Genomic DNA, 25,426 nt, shown 5'->3' on the forward strand with positions numbered 1-25,426 from the left:
CCCTCCTGCTTGTCTCCACAGCAAACGTGACAGAAGTGGCTGCTTACTCTGGCTGCATCCCTTCCTCTGGGCCTGGCTGTCACCACCAGGTTCATACAGAGTGAGGCACTGGCACAGGTGCTTAAACGTTCTACACTGTGCTTGAATGTGTCTGCTGAGGCTCAGGCACAGGAAAAGGGCAGTCCCTTGGGCCCAAACCTTGATGTAAATGACGGCGATGTGTCTTGGAGATAGCAAATGGAGGTGGTTTTCCACAGAACTGTTTCCCACAGATCTGCAAAGGCTTTAACAAAGGCAGTGTTCGTATTTATACAGACAGGGACAAAAAGCAAGAGACAGGCCAAGCAATATGCAGTGCCTCACTGTGAGCCACTGACAAGAATAAAACTCAGATTAAAATGCCCCTGCTGTATTTTGGATTTAGATTTAGAGGGGTTCTTCATGAAGGCCATCAGTCTGTGAACACTTCCATTCAATCTGCCTGCGTTGTGGTGCCCGGGGGGGTCTACCTCCTACGGTCTCCTCTGTCTCCTGATCAGTATGCTGGTGGCCACCTAGTTGACAAAACAAAACTTTGTGTGGCTTTCTGTTTGTTTTGAGAAAGATTTCTTCAGTATAACTTAATCCCTGATTATTCGCAAAGAAGCTGTCTACAGTTCGTGACCCCCCACAGGTTTTCCAATTAATTATAAAACAGGATTATAGGACCTGCTAAAGGGTCTTAAACAGGCTTCATCTCCTTGTACACTGAAACACTGGTTTAATGAAACATGGCACACTTATAATCTCTGTAGTCATTGTTTTGGTCTTTGCAGAGTACCACTTTGCTTAATTGTCCCTGATTTGCCACCCATTATGAGATGAGCTCTCCACCAAAGCTACCCGGTGCTATTAAAAGAGGGGCTCACAGCAGGGTTTCTCTACAAAAACTCGTGTTAGCTTCTCTGCTTTCTGTTGTTTTGCAGTTTTGTTGCATCACGTCACACATGGGTATCGTGTCACATCCAGTGAGCAAACAGCAAATGCAAGATGACTGTGAAGCCAATGGGGTCTTAGATGGTCTCATCATTGGTGTGGGTACTGCCCTGTATAAATTCAGGCATAGTTAGAAAAGAGTACATCTCCATGTCCTCATCATTCCCAGCTGTCATATGCGTTACCAGACTGCTCACAGATCAGCAGGTAGAGTAATGTAGCTGTGAGTAGAGTAATGTGCTGGCTGAAACTCAGACAGAGCCAGGGGGAGTGGTGAAAGCAGAGATTTGGAGCCACGCTGGAGAACTGTGGATATTAGAACACCTTCCGAAGTTATACTTTTCCTGGTGACACCAAACTTATGTCCCAAAAGTCTTTGAAGAAGGGCCTCAAAGCAGTCTTTTCTACCAGCCACAATAAGCTGTAACTTCTTTGGTCTCTCCAGGCTCTAAATGTTGTACCAGTTCAATAAGGTGAAAGGAATCATTGTCTGGTTTAAAATAGTGGGTACATTTCATCTCCTAAAGTCTCCTGTTGGAAAAGCATGAAACATTTTGATCTGCTAGATGAAAGTGGCACATCTTCTGCTTGGGGAACTGCCTGTCTCTCCTAACTTACCAGGTCTCATTGCATGCTGGTGGTTATCGATGTAGTTAGTGACAACTCCACTCAGGAGAGTTACACTTATATAAAACTGGCACAGCATTGAAATCGTATCTATACATGTAAGCAAGCGTGCATATCTGAATGTGAATTCGAGACCTAACATTTTCCTTCATGTGAGTATGAAGGTGATTCATTCTCTGTATTGCTTCATTCCTGCCATCCTTATTGAACCTAAATCCCATTAAGCCAATAGAAAGCTTGCTTGACAAGAGAAAAAAATGTGGCAGAGTTTGGACTACAACAGATGTTTATTTTTTCGCTTGTGACCCCTAAATTAGAAAATGGAGCATGTTTATCACAGCTTGTTTGAATACAGGTTAGATTGTTTTCCGAGGCACATGATTGTAGTTTTTTCTTTCCTTTTCCCAACTTAGCTTTATGACTTCTATTACTCTTAGGCAAATTACAGTTTCATCCGTTAGAAGAACTGAATTCAGTTCTATTCCAGTGAGCTGAAAGTCGCTGCATCTGCTGGGAGCTGTTATCTGCTTTACTCATACTGGGAGTAAGAGATTTTGCCCACATTTGGGGAATACCTGTTGCTTTCCATAATGAATACAGGATTGGGACCACTTCATACATGTGCAGTCTGTTTCTCCAGTAGTAATCCTCTGCCTATGCATTCACAGTCACCAGCAGAAATAATCTGGATATAAACTGTCCAGTTGGCCTTATCTCATTACCAGTCATAAAGCTACGAGTTCTCTGCTTAGCTCTGTTGTTAGAACTCTGTGCTGAATAATTCTGATTAATACACAGTTAAATTGTATTACTTACAGATGATTTGGGATACATGTTAGAGTGGAAGGGTTTTTACACATTCTCTCCCAGCCTAGCATGTTGTTTTGGTTGCAAATGTGTATGCCTCATTACTTCTACTCATTTACCTTTGATTTTTCTCTGTGCTGATGTAACATGTAAAGCCTGTTGATAAGTAAGTCCCACAGAGTGTGTGGTGGGCGGCCAATTAGCCAGCCAGGGCACGTGTTTGTATCTGGTGCACATATGCTTGATTTCGTAACTGTCTGCCAGGATTTTTGGGTTGCAGTCACAGCAAAGGAAAAGAGCATATAGTAAGATTTAGACAAGTGCTCTCCTGCCTGAACCAGGCCAGTGAGATATTTTTCCATTATTCTCCACCAAGGTGGAGGATGGCTGACCCCAGTCAGACTGGCTCAGATGTCCTGATAGCACTGAGCCCACCCTGCTCCCTCTGAAAGCCTGCTGAGACTCCTTAGCTTTCCCTGGCTCCCTTGGGTTGTTCAGTGGTGGTGGTGAAGCTCTCGCTACCATCGAGTGGCATTTTCTGGCTTGTCGTGTCTCCATTCTGCAGAGAGCCACTGCCCAGCAAGACTTTGCATTGCTGCATGTTGCAATGCGAAGGACCTGCTAACTTACAAGAAAATATGGGCAACTTGTGGCTGCTAAAATCGACAATCACACATGGTCAGACTGTACAGAAGCTTTGTAAAGCAAGGATTACCTATGCTCCTTTGAAGTGACTCAAAATATTTTATGGAAAATGCAAATGTATGAAATCTGCTATCTTGATGGTTATCAAATGTTTGTCTATTCTTAACCGTGCTGAAATGACAAGTAATGATAATGATGCAGTTACCTGTATTATCTTTCTTCTGGCAAATTTTAATAGCTAAAAAGCATAAACCATTGTTTACGCAGAATTTGCTATGTAAAGTGCAGAAAAGCACAGATGTTTTCTGCGAGGGTCCTCTTACTGTTTAAACCGGGCATTCCCAGCCCAGAGCCCTTCATGGCACAGTTCAGCGCTCCAGGGAGAGGCAGAAGCAGATTATGTGCATGAAAAACCCATGATGTTTATGCAAGTTTCTTTTTTCGAGGTGCTGTATTGTGTTTTAAAAAATAGCCTAAAAATACACTTAGGATGCTAATTTCAGTAGCATCAGAGCCAGTGGAGGCAGATAAATTCCTAAGCAGAGAGTGCCAGAAAAGCCCTACCTAGATGCATCTCTTCTGCTGTTCCAGTAGTTTGGTCACCAGTAGGGAAGATATGGGACTGTGTATTTATAAAAGTGAAAAGTTTGATCTAAAAACAATACAGTTATTAAAACGTTGTCCATGCCGAAAAAAGTTCAGAGCCATTCTCCTGGAAGAATGATGGATGAAAGTCAGTTTGCAGTGGGAGAACTGAGCTTTGCCTGTTTTGTTTGAGAATGACACTAAGTGATTAAATGAAGGTCCTCACTTTGTTTTAAGTTGCACGTGTATCACTTGGACAGCATCTCCCATCTTCAGGCTGACGCTTGCATTGTCTGTACAGGATGAACAGTAACACCACTTCAGATTTCAGTGTGGTGAATCAGGGGGTCGTGAGATCTGAGTAGCTGTGTGTAAAGAGAAAAAAACGTATGAACTGAATATGCTAATTGTGTCTTTTTAGGCTCTGAGGAGTTAGGAAGTGGAAGCTATGGGCATCGGTATATCACAGACACAGTGACTGGTGATGATGATGGATTTGATATTGATGACTCAGACTACGACATTTACATAGAAGAGGTAAGTTTCAAGATTCCTTTTGGCATTTCTGTTTTCTTTATAGTCTCAATACTTTAAAGTGTCTGATCTTGTCAGGAACTTTAGTATCTGATATTATGTGCCCAGATACAATAACGTGGTTGTTTCTTTTCCTTCAGTGAGGATCAGTTTGTTACCTCAGATGTGTGTCTTGGAAGGTATTAATTTAATTTCCCCATAGCATTTTAGATTTTACTGAATTTGTGTTTCTTTATTCTTTTCAGCTCAGACCGCTTCCTGCTATCAAAGGAGGCAACAGAAAATTTCTGGTTGAAACTAAGGTCACGCCAGGGTCTAGTTCCAGGCTGCTGTCACGGGTCCTTACAACCACTTCTGAACCTACTACTTCCATTCCCACCACCATGCAGCCTTCAACCACAGCGAGGGCGACTACGGCTCGGGCAGCGAGGAGGGGCGGCATGTCTTCTGCAACGCGCCTCTTTGATCTCTCCTGTGATGAGGCCATCTGTTCTGCAGACAGCTTTTGTGTCAATGACTATGACCGGGGCGGCTCGCGCTGCCACTGCAACTTGGGAAAAGGAGGAGAGACGTGTGCCGAAGGTAGGTTTCTGCTTGCCTGCTGCTGCTGGCTTCTCTTCTTCTGGGGCAAGGAGCAGCTTTGTGATGAACCAGCCAACGCATGCTTTGGGAAGAGCCGGCTGGGCTTAATGGATCCCTAAGGACAGCATCAGCTTTCACATCCCAGGTCTGGCATCAGCCCCTTTGCTTCTTGTTCCTCAGCTACGTGTGAAGAAGTTATTCTTGCATGCAGACCCTGTGTGCAGGTGCACAGGGGAGGTTAATCCTGCTTCCCCCACATAGGAGTGGGAGGGTGATGGAACCAGGTATGTCGGTAGGTACCCAGGCCTGACAGGGTCCAGCCATGGCATCTGCAGCTTCCAGCAGGGACATTCATCCCCTCTTTGACCCTTGCCTTTTGCCTGCAACTGAAGCCCTGAACCACCTGCATTTCCAATGTGGTCCACTGTGGGTGATGCTGATCCTGCAGCAGGGATGTGAGCCCCCATTGTAAAACCATCTCCAGAGGAGGCTTTCACCACGGTCTGCAAGGCAGCAGCACTGGAGTGATAACCCCAGCACTTGTGCCAGTCAGGCTGGGGCAAGGGAGGAATAAACCCCCCTCCCCAGTTCAGAAAGCACAACCTGAAGCCTGGGTCAATGTGAGGACATGTGGTTGTCCCAGTCAGGACTTGCCATGTGTCCTCTCACCCCTCTGCAGAGTGGTCGAGCCAGGGCAAGATCTTGCTGAGCCGAAGGAGGCTGTCCTGCTTCTCCTTCCCTTGCCACCTTCCTGTGCCCTCCCTCTGCAGACCTAACCTTCCTCTTTCGCTGGGTCTGACGTTGAGCTGGTCACCTGGTGAGCCAGTCCAGCTCTTTTACCAAGCCATAAGGAGGTCCCTTTTTTTCCCCCTGGTGTTATTTTTCTTCTGGTTTGGTGACCAAGGGGTCAGATGAATGCCAGAGCTTGTGCAAAGTAAGCGTCCCGTTGCTTGCACTGGTGCTGTCCCACCAGCTAAGAAAGAGCTGATCCGTCCCTCTGCTTGCTGATCTGATCTTCCAAGGCCCCACCACACAGCAGAGCATCAGGGACACACGTTTCTTCTGCAGGCTCGTGCTAGACGTTTGTGATGTGCAGTGTTGTGTATCAGAGTTACAGACACTGAGGGTGTTTGATCTTCTCCTCCCGGTGCTGGAGTAAAGAGAGCTTGTTCTGAAAACAATCTGTTGTGACTCAGCCACATGGAACAGCTGCAGATGTGATTTTTGGCCTTGATCAAGTATGAAGAGTCGAGGATTTATTTGAACTGACATAACTGTATACAGCTTGTAGAGCGGGTTTGTTAACGTCAGTCCAAAACCACCATTTTTCACAAGGGAGTGTGTTATTCCTTGCTAAGCAGTAGCATCATGTACCAATATTCCCTTGTACTGAATTTCTCCACAGCAGCCAATATTGTTACATATTTGAATGAAAACAGACTTTTCTTTGCAGTCAACAGCTGCATGGTGCTCTGGTCCAGTCAGTTCTGGTTGTGATCAGGGCATGAGTTAATTGCGGTCTGCTGCATTTGCATTCAGGTTTATAGCACGGGTTATCTTCACCTCAACCTAAAACGTATGCCTTGCAAACAAAAAAGCTGAGAGCGCTGGATCCAGATCCAATACGCAAGAAAAACCCACTTGGTATTCAAACAGCAAAGAGGAATAGGACTTCTCATCCTTCCTTCCTCATTAGACTTAGATTCACTGCAAAAGTAAGAATTCAGGCCTGAAACTATGTCTGTCCTCAGTGCTTCTTAGGAAAACTATCTGCAAAGATAGCGGTAAGACATCTCTCTGATTTTCTTTTTCTGTGCTGAAGCCAGGATGGTCCTCTAACATAGGACAACGAAGGGTGGGGCTTGGTAATGCCAGCTGACAAGAACGACATGAAGGGCGACTGTTGCAGCCAGGGATGGAGAGATGCCTGCAGGGACTCCTTTCTCCCCAACCCTCCCTTTACCTTCTGCCCTGAGCTGACTTGGAGGAAGTGCTGGAAGCTGCTGGGCTCTTGTGAGCCATCCAAGGATTCTGTGGATGCTGGACGCAGCAGCTACGGACCAGCAGTGACTAATGTGTTGTGGAGTCTGGCCACATTTCCTGCATATGTTTTTGTAATTCTGCAAAACAGAAAATTACTTTGTTGTCTCTGTGTTAAATGAATTCTTAAATGGAGATAAATATAAAGTAGATGGGTTCTGTCTTCTGTAACAAAAAATCTGGAGAAAGTTCCACTGAAGCCAGCGATTAAACTGTTGAGCAGTATTTGGCCCTCAGTACCCTGTTTCTTTCCAAGTTCACCAGGTCCTTGGGAATAAAAGAGTTAGTTGTGAAAGGTGGTGGGAGGACAAGGTAATAGGTTAACTGATTGTTGACTGCTGATGACTAATGGCTGCCTCTGGAGGAACTCTGCCTTGCATTTTCACCTGCTGTTATCCAGTGCTAAATGTGTATATCGATTTTTATATGGGAGAAAACTGCTAAATAACATGCTTCTGTCTTTGCTTCTCAGATATTATTATCCAGTATCCTCAGTTCTCTGGCTACTCATACATCACCTTTGAACCACTGAAAAACTCCTACCAGACATTTCAAATTACCCTTGAATTCAGGGTAAGTTTAAGCAATTCCAAGCCCACACTGGAGCTTTAAATTTTATTCGCTTGTTCTGATGATGTGGACAATGAACAATAACTTAGCTTCAGTATAGCTTATAATGTAATTGTGGCGAACCTATACATAGTCTTCGTCTCTCAAGATCTGGCTTCACCTTCAATGAATGCAAATGAAATTGTTAAACTGAGCTAAAATGTTTGCATCCATTATTGGTAGGCAGTGCCTGAGAGAATCCCTGGGACTAGTAATACTGTTGTTGCAGACTAGCAGCGATATACATCGGCGAGGTTATAGCCATGTGAATGAGCTACAGGCTGCAGTGCAGCTGGAATTTTTGTGAATTACAATTTGGAAGTGGGGGGCAGTATTTTTGCATATAAGAAACGGTGATGATGTTGTACAGAGCAAAGTACTGCCCTATATCCAGAGTTCCTTTCCCATCCTGCAGGATTTAAGTAGGCATTATTTTCCACCTAGGTACCAGGCTGTCACTAGAGCAGCAGCAGTGCGTTGCCTCACGTGGTGATCTGACACTCCGCTGGCAGTTCATCAGCTTAAAATGCAGGATGGCTGCAAAAAGCCACCGTGTCAGCTGCTATGCACATATGGAAAAATCCTGCCTACACAGGTTGTTTGGCTTGAAAAGTGTCACGTTCACTGAACACGTGAAGCGGGATGTGTTTAGGTCTGATGTGCCTACACTTAACAGGCTTGCTAGGGCACCCTTGCAAGACTTTGTGCTCAGAGGTCGCATATGGGACATGCCTGAGAGTCTTTAATGTCTTCAGGCTTGTTTTTAGGTCTGATAGTATCACCCTGTAAGTAGAAGACATGTTCTTCAACCATTTAAGCATTAAGGCAATGTTTTTCCACGTTCTTCAAGTGCAGGATTCAAAACTGATCAGCCAATTTCTGATTCTGTGAGTTAAAAACTCCATCTGAAAAATGCTGCCCCTTTTCTGGAGAAAAGTTTGTCAGTGCTGCTTGTGTTTATCTGTCGCTGTGAGGCTTAGACTTTGATTTTTCATGTTGATGCTGTGATTGCAGGCTGAATCAGAAGATGGTTTGCTGCTATACTGTGGAGAAAATGAACACGGTCGTGGTGACTTTATGTCACTAGCAATCATCCGACGTAGCATCCAGTTCAGGTAAAACCTCCACCCTAAATCTGATGTAAAGAGAAGGGGCCGTTGGTGCCTCCTGGGACTCACTATATGTGGGGAATGTCTACCCTGTCTTTGACTTCTGCCCCATGCAGTGCACAAAATGGACAGTATTACTACATTTAACAGCTCTTCAATTTTTTTTTTCTCTCACCCTTCATAAGTGTGTGGACATGTGCCCTGTTGAACCCTTTTTACTCAGACCTTGGTGTAAAGGCAAAATAATCAGTTTTCTTCAAGGCATTAGTCCATGGCTCACTGCTGTGTTATCAAAAGTGCTAGTGAGCATTTGCTAAGCTTATGCTACACTGAGCTGTTTTTGCTTCACAGCCAAAGGACTCGCAGATAATGTAGCAAAATAAAGGATTTAATGCCAGCAAGGGGCCTGGAACTTCATCTTATATCCCTTGTTTAGATGGAGTTGCAGGTTTCTTAAGTGAAGATGGAGGGGGTTTCTTGTGGTGCCAGATATATGAAGCATGGGAAAGAGTATCTCATGGGTAAGAGTATCTTACTTGGAAGGGTGACTCCTTTGAAAGCGGGGAGTAACAAAGTAGGTGATTTTCTGTTCACCTGCACTGAACAGCAGTCAGAGAAAATGGCAAGTTTTGTGCATGTTGAGCTCCACTGAGACTCTCCTGGAGGTCTGCTTGTCAATCAGTAATGAGTTTCATATAGAATTGCAGAGAAAGGCTCTCCCTGCCTTTCACCAGGGAGCTAGAAAAATTCCGAAGAGAAATTACTGTGATAGCAGTAGCTCAGATCGTAATACCCTGCATCTTGAAACAGTTTCAGCTGTTGGCAAGCTTTGCAATGCATTTGGTATGGACAGAGAATGCAAAATCTTCACCATGGGAGAAAGAGAGATAATGATGTTTGAAACTTAGAACAGTTCATATACCACAGTTTTCTTGTGGTATACTAATACGCAATGTGAAACAGAGAGGTTCTCAGGAGCGAAGGGAGTATTTGAAGCCTAAAACCAACTTTCAGTTATTTGGTTAATGTAAGATTGTCACCTTGCCCTCTCTCTCTCACGCTACCAGGTTCAACTGTGGCACAGGAGTTGCAGTCATAACGAGTGAAAACAAAATCAAGCTGGGGAACTGGCACAGCGTCACACTGTTCAGAGACGGGATGAATGGCTGGCTCAGGATGGACAATGATGCTCCGGTGACAGGAAAATCTCAGGTAGGTAGTCCTGCACTGACCTTGCGCTCTCTCAAGGTCATGATGACATTTTTTCTTGCCAGCAGATCAGATTTAAAAGGTACATTTTTATTTATTAGTGTTGGGGAATTGAGTGAACCAGGATCGGTGTACAGATTGCTCTTCCATATACATAGTCTGTAAACCACAGATAAATATCCCAGTGCTGGATCCCATTGCAGTTTCCCTGTTGTCCTCCGTACTTGCTCTGCTGCCCTTCTGCTACACTTCACTAGTCTCAGATACAGGGTGCTGTTAAAAGTTTGCCAGGTTTTACAGCTGCTGTCCCTGATTGCTTTCTCTTTCAAGCCTCAGAGAGACGCTTTTCTTCAGCCAGAAAAATCAGATGCATATGTGTATATGTTTATATATTTATGTAAACATGCATATAGCCACTCAAGGTTTGTATACAGAAGTGTAATTACATGTATACCATGGACATAGATTTAAGCACTGTAATGGAGAATGCCCTGACTTATGTTAAGACCAATTTTGTATGAGGATTGCCAGGATTAAATATAATAGAGAAGGATGTCTTGACTTGCTCATCTGTTGCCAGGCCAGAAAACAGAAGTGAAATTAAGGCACTGAAAACAAAGACAGTTGCAAATTGTTTCAGATGTGTTTCCTCTTCTCTTTGATAACCACTATTAGCATGACATCCCTAGCCCTGAAAAAAGCAGCTTCAGACATCTTATTACTTTACACTTTCATGTGCAGGCACTGAAGGGTAAAGAATGCTGCTCATTGAGTTCTCATCATCTGGAAATGACAGAGGAAAGGATTTCGATGTCTGTCACTTGTCGCTGTGTGTTACCAATGCTATGAGGCCACGCAAAGGTCAAGTGTGAATCAGGAGAGATATGTCCAGTAAAACTTAGGACATAGTGCAGCGCTTTGGTAAGACTGTGTCTGGCTGCGTGTGGCTATGATCCCCCATAGCCAAGAAGATGAAGAAGTAAAGGTGCATCAAAGGGCTAGTAGGAGGGTTATGGTCCACAGAGTCTGCAACAAGAGAGTTTGCCAGTGGACACACATTCTTCTAACTGCAGCTATACCAGAATAAAAAGTTAATTGCTCTAGGTGCTGCTCTCCACCAGAGCTTGCTGCTCCTGTAGTATTGTTGCTCCAGTGACTCCTCCTCAGCCCTACCTAGTTACAATGGCCTGTATTAGTCTCAGCAGAGCGGTAGTCTTCTCCGACCTGGTTCATTTTGACTTGAACAGTCTTAGAGAGAGTCTGCAAGAGAAGCAGAGCTTGACAGACCAAGGAGGGCAGGAGCATCAAAGGCGATGGAAGATGGCAAGCAGTTGGAGACAGGCTGGAGAGCTGTGTGCCCACAGCTCTGGCATATGCCCACCATGAAACTCTGTGGACATTTGAGTGCTCTTCATCCACAGGCTCCACCTGAATTTTTTTTTTCCTGCTGAAATTGAGATCCATTTGATGTGCTTCTGCAGTGCATTGTGCAGTGAGCACCCGTAGACTGAATGGCCTTGACTTATTTAGCCTGGCAAAATAGAGGCTATGGGGATATAATTTATTGTTATAAATACCAGGGAGGCAGGACAGCGATGAAAAATCCAGGGAGCTTTTGGGCTAAAGGTCAATGCTGTCAGAAGGATACATTGTTAAAAACTGGCCATGAATAAATTTGGGAGTTTTGAATGTTTTCTTTTAAAGGGCGTGAGGTTTTGAAACATCCTTTGAGCAGAAGGCAAGAGACATATAGTTTGATCAATTTATGGACGGAATCGTGACTCCATTGCCCACAATAGCACAAAGTTTGATTTGATGGTCAAAAGAGTTCTGTTTTGTTTTGGGGGGGTTTTTTTTGGTCCTTCTTGTGCACTATAGCAGTGTTAGTAAATTGTATGTCTACATTTCTATAGGTAGTTCCTTAACCTGCCTCAGCTCCCCATCCAAAAAAGATGGGTAGTAGATTTAGTAGATTCAGAACACCACTGAAGTTGTAGTTGTGTTAGTTTATGCCTTGTCTTGGGTTTTACAGTTGTTTTTTGTCATTTTATTATTACTCAACAGTAAGCACTTGCTGGGTTCTGTCCAAAAGGCATTATCGCATTGGTCTGCGTCCCCCAGGGCTTAGGTTTTAGAAGACTAACGATTTTGGCAAAAGTAAAGGAAGAAATTGCAGCAAAAGACATATCACAATCCCTCCTCAGAACATAGCGATTTTTAAACTTTTCATTTTGTATTAAATTGTCCATGTTATCATGATGGGTATGGGTGCAAAAAGTAACATTTAAAGTGACAGACCGAGTAGAGGAATGACAAATGGAAAGGAATTACCAGCGAGCAACCTGCATATCCGCTGACGCAATTCTTTGTGGAGAAAAAAAAATTGATTATACGCAGTGTGGCTTAATTAGTTATCCTATGTTGTATCTGTTCTATATCATGTCGTCCTCTGTTTTCCCTCCAGGGCCAGTACAGTAAAATTACGTTCCGGACTCCCTTTTACGTTGGTGGTGCCCCCAGCATGTACTGGCTGGTGAGAGCCGCAGGCACCAACCGTGGGTTTCAGGGCTGCCTTCAGTCGCTGAGCATCAACGGCAAGATAATTGATATGAGACCCTGGCCATTAGGGAAAGCTCTCAGTGGCGCTGATGTCGGTAAGTGTAACGGTATGGGGTCTTCCATCAGCGATAAACCAGGGGTTACTTTCTTTGCCTGCTGAAAAAATTTGGGCAACGGTCCAGTTTTGAGAGGTGGAAGGTGCGGTCTTGATTTTTGGCATGGTATTTCTCTGTGGCTTTGCACATTGCTTTTGCTGGGTCTGTAGTAGAAGGGTTTTATCACATTGTACAAGTGAACATCACTGTGGCATACCAAAACCCCATGTGGACACAGTTACGCAGCACAATAGCAAAACTAGTTCTTATGACCACACAGGAAACTCAGCGTTGCTGATATAATTGCATCTGCAGCAGTATTCCTTCCAGCATCTCTCAGGATGCCGCTTCATGCTCCTGATTTACACAGCCATATCATCAGAAATCAATAGTATGCACAATGTGTTTGTATTTAAAACACTATGGACACAGCAAAATGTGTTTTGCCTAAAGGCGTCATTGCATTTGTCCAAAGCAGTGCTGTGGCCACAACAAAGGGCTTTTACCCATGAAACCCCACTACTGCTGAGGCAAATAGGTTTTCCTGTCCTCCATCTATTGTTTTCATTTCCAGTATGTTTTAAAAATGCTATGGGATAAATTCTTTCAACAGCTTTATGAAGTGGTTTTATAACATTATCTTCCCTTCACAGATTAAAATATGGAGAAGTAGGGAAGTTAATTAACTAGTCCTTAGTCCTGTCTTATTTATTTATCTCTATTTCATCTGTGTAATGAGCACTCGAAAAAAAAGATAGGGCAATGAAATCCTTGCTTTAATGACCTCAGTCTAAAAGTTGAAGAGTAAGAGTAAAGCCAAGTCAGAAGCAAGTGGTAAATGCAGGAAATAGATCCCATATCACTGAACTCTTCAGCCACAAAGTCATCTTTCTTCTCTTCTATAGCTGTGCATTTGGCATCGCAAGAAGGAAGTGATTAATGAGAAACTTCCTAACAATCACTCTGTATTCTCTAGATAACATGACCAAACTTCTGTGCAATACAGTGGGGGAACAGAGTGGCCCAAGAAACAGATGCTGAAAAGAATAAGACTTTGGAAGCAGAGAGTAATTTCACGATAGAGTGAGAATCTATGGAATTTAGATAGATAGATGAAAGCCCTGCTGAAGTTCTCCAAGCCCTAATCTCTATTGCGTTTTGGGTTGCAGCTAGCTTCATTCCCATCCATGAATGCTCCACATACTACTGCATTAACAGTCAACATCAATGAAAATAAATGCTGGGATCTGCCATGTGTGACCTGAAACTGAGTGATAGACCCTTACTGTCCTTACATGGCTGCACACACTTTTATAGGAAACTGTACCAGGAGAGACTTGCAAACAAAATGCCACATAAGTTAAGCTTAAAATAAATGCATTGAAAGTGAACTGTGCGAAGGTTTAGGGATGGTTTTTGCTAGCCAGTCTTTTGTTTGTTTCCTGTTGGCACAGTGTGTAAATCAGGGGTGCGGTGGTGTATGGACCGCAGAACTGAGGGTGGGGAGGAGAGGGTCCATCCCGCCAGCTCCAGTAGAAGTCCCACCGGCCCTTGAGCTGAGGGGCTGATGGGGAGGCAGCGCTTATGGCTCAGAGCAGGCATGGCAGGACCCTCTAATCCCGCTGCAGCTTCCCTCCTTCCTCCTCTGCCACTGCACCCAAGCAGACGCTGCCATCAGAGCGGTGGTCTGCCTTTCCGGTGTAGTCATCTGGCTGGCCCAAAGGCTGTGGTAACTCAGGTCACTGAGACATTGTGAGAGCAACTGTCCTTAAGTACGAAGACTGCTCCAGTTCAAGCTGTCCCTCAAACAAGTGAGCCTGCGACTTGTGCCATTATTGTCATCTTCCTTGACCTTCCCTGTTTCTCAAAGACTTTGTTTAACTTCGTTCTGTTTGAACATACTGCCAGTATTGACTGACAGAGCAGCAGATGCAGTAAAGATGAGCATTGTCTCAGTTTTCTGTTTGTGTCTCAGACTCGATATGTGTAGATTCTTGTTTACCCACATCCTTGGCTCTCATTCCTTGTCTATAAAACAGAGATAGTGCTGTTCATTTCTGTCACTGTCGCCATCATTGATGGGTATGTGAGGGATCTTGGTGACTAGATACCCGTCCTGCTGCTGTTCACTGTGGCCATTACAGTGCAGCCCAGAAGAGGAAAACATGGCTCAATGAGCACCCCTGCTCCCACGGCTGGCCATGGGCAGCCATTTGAAGGGGTAATTGTCCCCTTCCACATAGAAGGAGAATTTGTTGCCTTCCAGGGGACTTGTACGTTTTGCTTATGCTCCTTGGGTTAGGCCTGGAGCCCTGTGTTACGACCGCTGTACTCGGACCTACCTCTACAATGAAAAATAGGCCTGGCAGGAGATTTGTAGATGTGCAATGTCAGACAAGTCTGGTCTGGCAGGGAGTTGTACCAGATAACCCGAGAGTTATTACTGCCTCTGTCCTGAGTCGGCGAGAAAAGGTTCTTTTCCACCATGGACGGCAGAGTGATCGAGATGAACCAGAACATCAGCTCTTTACACCTGCATACTTCTCCGTGCTTTTCTTTCTGGCTGTGGGGTGAGAAACCAAACCATAAAGCTGGTGCTGTACTAATGCCAGTACCTTGTTGAGGATCTGTAGACGTCTGGTCTGGAAACTGTCTTTACAATTGCAGTGCTGTGTTTAAACAAAACAAAAAGGACATATCCCCTTCTTGCAGTAGTTTTGCAAGACTTCTCTCAGTCATCTCAGATAACAAAACGGTTCTCCAGTGTTTATTGTCAGAGCTGCCTCACGACACCTGTGTCATCTCAGAGGTGATGTGCCTCAAAATAAATGCGCAATTCTTAGTTTCTCATAAACACTTTGCCCCCCAAGTGGCATGCTTACACTTGTACACCACAAGTGTCTTATTTGGGCTTTCTTAATGTATAAGATCAGTTTGTTACTATCAACGAGGGGAGTAACTAAAATAAAGGAGAAAGTAAACAAAATCCACAAGACTTAACCAGATGTACATTTGACCATTGCATAATCTAACTTCATAGATACCAGTCTTAAGAAGTGAGTGAATTAACTGTTCCGCAGCAATTTCAGCAAGAAGAAATCATCTCCTTGTTATTTCAGTTGATATGCCAGCATAGTAGAAATGCTTCTTAAAAAGCTGATGATACGGATCCTGTTTAGTGCAGACAAAGAGGGCTGACAACGGCATTTTAGTTAATAAGATTAGTTGATCATGGTTAACACCTTCCATGCTTACCGTGGCGTGAATTTACAGTGAACAAAGAAGCACTTAAGGTAATTGAAATTAAGCAAGTCACAGTGCTTGTAAACATTCTGGAGAGATTTCTATTTTATGCAAAAATAAAGATAGGAACAAGAGCAGAAGAAAAGTAATCCAGGGAATGACTGAAAGATACAACTGTCGTGGTTTGTTAGTAAGGACTAATTTCTGCTATTTTTAAGGTCTCTTCCTGATCTGGTGCTAAAAATCAAGTGAACTTGTCTAAATTGCACACCATTTGACAAATTGGGAAAGAATCTAGGCAGGAGAGCAAATTGTATTGGTTAGTAGTAATGATCAACAGCCAAATAAATCTTCTTTGACAAACTTCTCTGGTAAATCAATGTTTTGCGTCTGGTTTTAGGTGAATGTAGCAGCGGCATCTGTGATGAGGCTGCCTGCATCAACAGTGGTACCTGTACTGCAAGTAAAGCGGATTCATACATTTGCCTTTGCCCTCTTGGATTTAAAGGTCATCATTGTGAAGAAGGTAAGAGGATGCTGGGCTGCTTATCTTTCTTTGTGCGTGTTATTTAGTGTTCAATGTGTTTTGCACATGGTGACATCCAAGGAGGTCTTATGCTATTACACTGACAGAACAGAGTAACTTGTTAACTTTATCTTTTCAAAATCACATTGTGAAACCCTCCCCCACCATTCACTCTGGGGCTACATCCAGCTCCTACGTAATCAGTGATTCTCAAACGTCTTTACTTATTTAAACTAACTATAAATAAGCATCTCAAACTGACTTTTCAGAAGTTAAAATAATGTACAACTTCACAGCTGCACATTAACTCTAAAAAAATCCCCCCTTTTCTCCTAAAACCAGTGTCAGTTGTATATTCTGAAACGCAAAGGACCCAATATCAATTTCCTGCTGAAATCACAGAGGTACAAACAAATAGTCAAATAGATACAACATTATTTTATGTGCTGCAGAACTGTTCATGCCACCACCCATTGTGTGCATGCTTGCTGCTTTGAAAAATACTGATGAATCACTGAAGAAAAGGAGCATAAAGCTTTATAGTACAAATACATCCCTGGAAAAGGAAGGGATTAAGGAGGGAAGCAGTGTTGTCTAGGATAAAAAAATATTTTTAATTTGGAAGATTAAATTTTTAGGTTGTTTTTCTTAACGTTAGCTTTAAATGCCTAACAAAGGGAACTCACACTGGTTGGTGGGAGACAGTTCCTTACCTTGGAGCCTCAAGTGACCTGCTTGTGTATTCTGGATTTCCAGCACTCACCTTGGCCATACCTCAGTTCAACGAGTCCTTGAGGTCATTTGCTAGCACACCCTGGCCCTTGGAACCACAGAATTACCTTTCCTTCATGGAGTTTGAGATGACATTTCGTCCAGATTTAGAGACTGGTGTCCTTTTGTACAGCTACGACACCGACAGCAAGGACTTCCTCTCCATTAACATGGTGGCTGGTTATGTGGAGTTCAGGTTCGACTGTGGCTCAGGAACGGCTGTTATCAGGTAAATGGTGTTGTTTGCGTTTCCTTCCCAACAGTGCCAAGGTGCTAATCCAGGAGAGGAATGGGCTGGAAAGAGTAATAGCCTATAATGAGATATGGGAGCCCATCAGTCTCTAGTGCCTACTCCTCCTAAGAATGCACAGAAACACGAAAACTGTATTCAAGGGGACAGGATTTTCTTCCTACCTAAGATTAAGTTTCAAAGCTTTATTATCAGTGTTGCTATGTCATGCCACCATCTTAATGCAAATGTGACTTTTGTTTCTGTATGGTATTGCAAATTCCCTTCTTGCCTCCATGACATGGTGTCATAGCTAATTAGGGGATCTATATTTTATGCACACACTTTCTAGCCTCAGGACTGCACAATATTGGCACTTTTGTGAGCATCCTCCTCCCTGGTCTCCTGTCTCAAGGCAGTAAGTACTGGGCTGGAGGTGTCACAAGAAGATACACCTCCAGGTCCCCTCTTTCCTCATAGTGCTGATTTTTGGGGTTCTGAGGCTAGTATCCTATTTACATGACTTCATAAATCTAAAAGATAAATGTACGGTTTAAACAAGCCACCCAGGCTCCCAGACAAAGACAGAACTTCTGAGAATGATCCCTTGCATCCTAAAATTAACGTCCAGGGTAGAAGCAATTAAATGCCTCAAAAAGGGATGCTCGCTCTCTCTCTGTGTAACTGAGTGCCCACTCTCCGGGCAGCTGCTCCCTGGGCTCTTCTGAAAAGGCAATGGGCCGAACAGAGGCACGCAGTGCCTTGGATGTGGTCCAAGGGACTGCCAGTTTGACCAGGCTGACCTAATATTTAGAAATAATCTGTATAAAGCTTATGCAAAATGTGTACACTGCCGGCAAATCTTGCATACCATATCTTTCCAGTCAATGGACATCTGGAATTTTGGCTATACTGTGATTAGGAGAAATGTACTGATTTTCCACTGAATGAGGACCCAAGCAAACAAACCCATTCAGATGACGAAGTGAGTGACAAAATTTCAAGGGAGCAAATGCAAAATAATGGAAAACCCCAACAATGCACAGCTGCGGCAATACAGTTAGCGTTGTCAGACACAGAAAAGATCCTGGATTCATCATGGGTAGTTCTGTGAAACCAACAGCTAACAGCTTAGCTTAGAGACAGATACAGAAATGTAAGTACAATGCAGAGAATTATTAGGAACGGAATAAGAAGCAATGCATCTGCAAAAATCCACAATGCTCCCTGTCTTGAAAACTTGCTGTCATTCTGGTCACTTAATTTCAGAAGAAATTAGCAAAATTAAAAAAAGAAGAGTGGTGTTGATATCCAAGGGCCGGGGCGGGGGGTGGGGTGGGGAGGAGAGGAGGGGCGGAAACTTCCACAAATACAGCAGGACCCTTCGACCTGGAAAAGTAAGAGTTTGGTGGAAGTATGATAAAGGTTTTTAAGTTGTCAATGGCATGCAGAAAAATAAGGAATGATTATTCTGTATTTTTTTAATATGAAAGAATTAGAAGGAGCCCAGTGAAAATAGCAAACAAAGAAAATAAGACTTTTTTTTTTTTCTAAATAGCACATAAATAAGTTGTGGAAACTAATCGCCACAGCATGTTACAGATGCCAGAACTATAAATAGGTTAAAAAAACCCCCAACATTAGACAAATTTAAAGAAAGCTCCATTGAGGGAGATCAAACACAATTGTACGGATGCAGCCTCTGACTCAGGAAATTGCTAAATGACAAGTTGCCAGAAGCCGGGAGGATATATCAAGGGAGGAATAACTCCATACTTGTCCTGTTCTGTTTTCTTGCTGAAAAGCAGCAGAAATAGCTAATGTCGGAGACCTTTGCTCCAACCCGAAATGGCCTTCTTACAACAGTCTTCAATCTTTTCTGATTACAGCCATCTAATTCCTATTACTGGCAACCATAAGACATTAAAGTACACATCATTTTTTTCCCCCCAAGAATATTGTAGCACTTCAAAACATCTGGGACTAAAGTTTAGCCGAGTTGTGTGGGGCTTGTAAAATGTGGCAAGAGGCACAAGCACGCTCCTGGGAGTGGAAACTGCCCCTTTCTACTGGGAAGCCGAAGATGAGCGGGATGCCAGCCGGCACCTGGGCCACATGCACTGGGGAAAAAAGAGTGGTGTGGTAGCTGGGTAATGGGGGAGACTCATGAGAGTGGCAGGCTTTGTTGAAAGCTGTCGGGATGTCCTGTTCAGCTCCTTTTTCTAGATAACATGTGCAGCTTGCACCCCGTCATCAGCTCTGTCAGTGATTAAATAAGATAAATAGATTCCCTATTTTTCATGGCTGCTTAGCCAATATCCACTTAAAAGTCTGCCTTGATCTTCATTGTACTGCTTCTTGCCTACTCTTTGTCCTAAACGGGGATGTGACTCTGCGCATCCTCACTATCTCTTCCATAGGACCAGGCTGTTAAATATTATAATCAGAACACAATTATAATGTCTTTATAATTAAGGACGAGGCAAGCTCATTTGTGTACGTCAGCAGCAGCAGTAGGAAAGCTGATGTCGGTGAAGCTTGGGTTTTGTCTGAGGTGTGCCTGAAGGGTGGAAGGAGCAGGATGTGCGCAGGGAGCCTTGGGGGGAGAAGGGATGCTGAGCAGGATGCAGAACCTGAGCTATTTACCAAGGCGTCTCAGAGGAGATTTTGCTGTCCCCTGCGATTTCCCTTGGCCCGGCGTTTGCAGGATGAAGATCTTCATCATTTGGTGTATTTTTTAAGGCTCAGTTTACGCAGGGAAAAGTAATCCGTAAGCCCACAGCACATGAAGAGTTCAAATGCCTGCAGAAAGCATTACCAAACTCACGCTAGACTCAAAAATCCTGTGAATCCAAGAAATAGCTTGCAGTTCTGAAGTGATGACTCAGCAGGGCTTTATCATCCCTAATTATAATTAAATCTAGGAGAGCAGGAGGGTTAGTATGATGATGACCTAATCAGCAGAGGAGATAAAATGCATGTATTGCCACTTACTAGGTAGCCAAACCTATCTGGTTCCTTTATATGCGTATATTGACTTCTTCAAGGTGGTTAAATACTGTTACCTATTGATTTATCCAAGGTAGTTAAACCCTAAATACTACTACATAAGAAAAAGGACAAGTGAGTGGCATTGCTCGATATTTTTTTATGGAGGTTTTCTGAACCATGTGTCAAAGTAATATTGCCATCATCGTCCAAATAGATGAAAATGGGCTTTGAGAGAATTTGGGAGGAGCAAAATAGGTACCACAAAAACATTTCAGAGCTCATGTTGATTGTTCAGAAAAAAAAATAAAAAAATGAAATTGTTATTTCACATTTTCAAAATTATATACCTTTGAATCACTATTGACTCATGTTTTAAATCACATTTTTTAAAGTTCTTTCATTTTGAAATTTATCTTTCTTTCATTTTGAAATGTATCTTTTTTTCATTTTTAAATCTAAGTAGCCTGAAAATACAAAACATTATTTCACCAAAAACAATTTTGTATTTTTTGTTTGAAAGCTAGAAAGTCTTCAGGCGTCCTAGATAACATGGTTTCTGATTTTTCCAGCTTGGCCAGTGAATCAAACACAAGTTCCATTGCTCATGGAGGAAAAGCTGCAAGATAACTTTTAGATGTAAAATGCTTTAACCAGTGCAGTAAAAATACATTTGAAAACAAGATACAAAGTTTTGTAGAACTTGTAAAGGGGAACATGGTTTTGTCCTTTATACAGGCTGCTATTCATATTAGTGCTGAACTAATAAAGGCTGTAAGAACAGTTTTAAAATGCTTCCTTTGAGATTGGTGAATACTTTGCACAACTGGGGATTATTGTTCCTAGCCAGGATCTCATCATATCATTAGCATCATATTTTAATTACTTCCCCTTAATGTACAGCAGCCGGGCTGCGTGTGTGTGTGTGTGTGTAGATGTCACTGTAACAGGCTGCATAAATAGACCTGATAAGCCAACACAAAGTAGTTCTGTTTTAAAAGAGGACGAAGAATGTGGGAGTAGACCGACCATTAAGTGGGAAGCTTTATCTCCAGGCTTATGTCATTGTGAAGTGAGGATGTACGGCTGAGACAAAAATTTGTCTTTATGCATTATAAATGACTGAGCAGGAGAATTAGCTCAGAGGTAGAAGAAATGCATGCCAATTGTAGAAATGTTTCATTTATAAATAAAAGTAGAGTGGTTGTTATTTGCTGTAGGAATGTGGTCTTATTTTCCTTTGCTGACAGGGCTCAGAAATTGTTAGTTCCTTGTAAGGAAAGAAACACAGTGATTTATTTTTATTTTTTATTTAGAAAATCATCCCAGAGGACTTGACATTTAAACATCACAACAGTATTTGAAAATATCAGAAAGGCAAAAGTGTAAAATTCCTGAAAATTTTCTTTCCCTTAAAACAGGAGTGAAGAACCTGTCAGTCTGGGTCAATGGCATGAGTTGCGAGTGTCTCGCACAGCGAAGAATGGTATCCTACAAGTGGACAAACAAAAGCCAGTGGAAGGGATGGCAGAGGTGAGCATATGGATGACTTGTCATGAATGTGGCTGTTAGACTATAAAATCATAGAATCACAGAATCTTCAGAGTTGGAAGGGACCTCTAGAGATCATCTAGTCCAACTCCCCTGCTAAAGCAGGGTTCCCTAGAGCACATTACTCAGGATTGCATCCAGGCGAGTCTTGAAAGTCTCCAGAGAAGGGGACTCCACAACCTCCCTGGGCAGCCTGTTCCAGTGCTCTGTCACCCTCACCGTAAAGAAGCTTTTTCTCATATTTGATCGTAAATGATTGCGTGGTAAACTATATAGGCTGCTCCCAAAGCTCTTGCAAGCTCAAAAAATTATACATGTTAGGGCAGCATTTCCTTAAACCCCAAGTTGAAATTTGCACATGAAGTTTTCCCTCTGAGGACAGGGCTCCTTGTAAAGGCAGTGGAAATCACAACCTTACCTGCCCTTGCCATGTAACTGGACTCACATTTTTGTGTTTGGTTCATACATGTGTTTGAGGTTCTTTTCTTGGTACTTATTGGTTGTGGCTATGTCTCTTGAACAACGCGTGCACAGTGAAATGCGTCATCTAGAAAAGGATGATACTGAAAATTATGTGCAGAAAGTCCTGTTTTTACCTCTCTGAATATTGTGCTGGAAAGGTAGGCGAGAAGAGAGTTGCTTCTTTGTCTTCTCCTTGCAAACGTAATTTTCAGGACAGAGTAAGGCCTGGAATACTCAGACAGTTGATGACTTGCATTTTATTCTTCCCTCACCAAGAGGTCATAGTGAGTCAAGTTTGTAATAAGGCAAAATTTTGCTTGTACAGAGCACGGTATTCACTCTAAGGACTCAAATGCATACACAAAGGTACTTTTTTATCCCAAGAACCTGAGGCTAGAACTGCTTAGAAAAGTCTTTTATTCTTTCCTAGTGGAAAGCGTGGCCAGAAAAACCAGACTCCCGATCCTGTTAGCAGAAGAATCTGCATTTTTTTCTGCAAACTGGGAAACTATTTAAAGCTTAGACTTTTCATGAAAAATGTAAATAAATTGAAATTCCAGTTGCCTGTCAAGAAACAGATTGAGTGGGAAGCATTCAAATGGAGCAGTTGAGACTTCTTTAGATAGATGGGTCAAGGTGAAGACTCACATTTTTTCTTTAAGTGCTGCAGCACAGCTGCAGAAGGAAGTTGGCAGGGAGCTGCCAACAAAGACATCACAGGAGCTTCTGCAGGACTGGAATTACGCAGTTATCCTGTCCTTAGCTGTTAAACAACTTTCAGTTTGCTCCAGGACCCTGACTAGTCCCATCAAGTATCCTGAGCAACTGCTTCTGGTAATTAATGCGATGTCAGTGGTTTGGGTTTTTTTTCATTTAACCCTCGTAACTTGCTATGGGTTTTCTTTTTAGATGTTAGAAACATTAAATGAGTCTCTGTTGCATGGACTTTACTCTGATTTTAAGTTTATGGGCCTCATTCTGGTTTTAGATTTACATCAATGTACCTCAGGTCATTGCAATCAGATCTAGAGGTGCAGGCAGAAATCACGAGACAGTCTCCTTTCTTTCTTCCTTCAGTATTCCCATTTTGAAATGCTTGGGATTTTCCAGCTAGTTCTGATTAGGATAGAGCACAGTCAGTAGAGAGTGTCCTTCAGTGGTTTTCTTGAGAGAATTGTACAAAAAAATGCAGTTAACAAAAGTAAAGAGGCATTAAAGTAAGCCATAACATCTAATGTAGGCTAATCCGAAGATACAAGCACGGTTCCAGCTAAAATGTTGTTCTTGTTTCTTGCAGGGTGCTTTCACTCAGATTAAGTGCAACTCTGAAATATTTATTGGTGGAGTCCCTAGTTATGATACTGTGAAGAAGAACTCTGGGATCCTGAGACCCTTCAGTGGGAGCATCCAGAAGGTACGTGCCCAGAGAAACACACTGGAGGCTTTTATTTCTGCCTCATCCAGTGCACACTTTAGGTGGAAACCTGCCCTTATACCACTGGCATTATTCAAAATAACCCAAAATTTCACCTCAGGAGCCCACCACAAAATACTTAAACACATATTTCATAGCAAAAAGTCATTCTAACTTTAATAGCCAGTAAGTATTATCACTGCCAGTCACCCTGTTCGTTTCCGTACTGTACTCATAAGCGAGCAGAAGCCAAGTGGGCATATATGCACACTGAGGCAGCTAAATGTCTGATGTAACAAATACAGTAATAAGCAAAAAAGACGGTGCAAATTAAAGTGTGTCCCAGTCCAGCCAGACTATTCTTTTACCACACAGCAGTTGCGCGCCTCACTGCCTTCCCCTCTTACGAATTTATATGGGGCACACGGGTGGAGGAGATCTTTTTCACTGTTGGCAGACATCAGGGGTGATGTTCCAGTGGGGTCAGATGTGCATAGTGCGGTTCTTTTCTGGAGAATAAATCTGTAAATTCGTAATAAGTCCTAATAAGTAATCCAAAGAAAGTTCAAACTAAATTAACATTTGCTGTCCCTAGGCATACTTAAAATAATTTGGATAAAGCTGAAAGACTAGCCCTGAATCCTCAGAAATTTAAATGAGTAAATTATTGCATCACATTTACTTAACAAATAAAAAGCTCTAATAGTGCATCTCATAACAACTGATCAAGGGCAGAAAGGTAATTGCAATTCAGTGTAAATAGGTTCATCACTTGGTCCAACATTTTTCACCATCTTTGTCAGCTGTCTAGCAGAAAACATGAAGTTTGGGAAAACTGGGGGATTGTGTAATAATGATAGGAACAGATCAGTCACATAAACATCATTGGAAAGGTAGGCTTGGCTAAATATAGTGCATTTTGGAGTGCAGGATAGGAAGCCTACAAGCAATTAACGTATGTCACACTTAGAAGATGAGTGATTGTACCCTAGAGTACAGAGGTGCTGATAAGGATTGGGAAACGCGGAGGGTGAGCCCTTACTTCTGTGATGTAGTTAAGAAGGTGGATTTGCCTTCTCAGAGGCCTGACTGGGATGTCACAGAAGAGCATTGGTTGCCTTTGGGGCACTGGGAGACTATTTGTTGACTGCTATGTTTACACATAGTAGGATTTTGGAGAATTGTACAGAAATAAAGCAACAAACATCACCAAGTACTGGAAAACATGCCGTGTATAGAAAGACCTAAGATCTCAATCTATTTAGTTTACTCAGATAAAGTTAAGAATAGACTTCATTGTGGTCTGCTAGTTCCTACATGAGGGTGAGATTTCTTTGAGTACCTGGTTTTGAAATGATGCAGAAAAAAGCATGATAAGAAACAATGGCTGGAAGCTGAAGATATGTTTAAGCCCAGAAATTTTGAAGAGTGGATGCTTGCTAACCTCTGGAACAATGTAGCCAGAAGTTAGAAATAAGATGAAAAGGTAGCGGAGTCTTCACTGGTGCGTCTTTACCGGAGGACTGGATGTTTTTGTGCTGCTGAAGTTGTTTAGTGCTGCTTCAGAGTACATGTGCTTGATGCAGACCCTTCTCCCAGTAGGTCCCCCTAAGGTGCATCGTCTGAGTTATGAGGAGGCAGAGTAACTATTACCATTCTCACTTTGGCCTTAAAATCTATTTGTTTGTGAAAATCGACTTCTTGTTTTGATGTAGCTGAGAACAGAAGCCGTACCCACATGTAATCTCTTTGCCAAGATATCAGCTGAGATTATACAAATGTCAGTTTAGACAGCAACATTGGAGAACATGTTGCTGACACATTGGAAAAATCCCAACATTTAACAATTCTCTTCAGTTTATATAC

General features: G+C 42.7%; 1 protein-coding gene across 3 annotated transcripts in view; it reads left to right on the plus strand.

Annotated features, from left to right (window-relative positions):
• The window catches only part of EGFLAM (EGF like, fibronectin type III and laminin G domains), a 74,351-nt gene that overhangs the window by 36,655 nt on the left and 12,270 nt on the right, over nucleotides 1-25,426 (plus strand). For all 3 annotated transcript variants that reach the window (XM_074570024.1, XM_074570023.1, XM_074570025.1), the window contains exons 8-17: nucleotides 4,061-4,176; nucleotides 4,419-4,755; nucleotides 7,268-7,368; nucleotides 8,419-8,519; nucleotides 9,581-9,725; nucleotides 12,187-12,376; nucleotides 16,020-16,145; nucleotides 16,902-17,145; nucleotides 21,555-21,666; nucleotides 23,444-23,560. In XM_074570024.1, coding sequence (XP_074426125.1) covers nucleotides 4,061-4,176; nucleotides 4,419-4,755; nucleotides 7,268-7,368; nucleotides 8,419-8,519; nucleotides 9,581-9,725; nucleotides 12,187-12,376; nucleotides 16,020-16,145; nucleotides 16,902-17,145; nucleotides 21,555-21,666; nucleotides 23,444-23,560 — 1,589 coding nt within the window. The remainder of the gene's footprint in view (nucleotides 1-4,060; nucleotides 4,177-4,418; nucleotides 4,756-7,267; nucleotides 7,369-8,418; nucleotides 8,520-9,580; nucleotides 9,726-12,186; nucleotides 12,377-16,019; nucleotides 16,146-16,901; nucleotides 17,146-21,554; nucleotides 21,667-23,443; nucleotides 23,561-25,426) is intronic.

This window comes from Larus michahellis, chromosome Z, assembly GCF_964199755.1.
Source record: "Larus michahellis chromosome Z, bLarMic1.1, whole genome shotgun sequence".
NCBI classification, from domain to species: Eukaryota; Metazoa; Chordata; class Aves; order Charadriiformes; family Laridae; genus Larus; species Larus michahellis.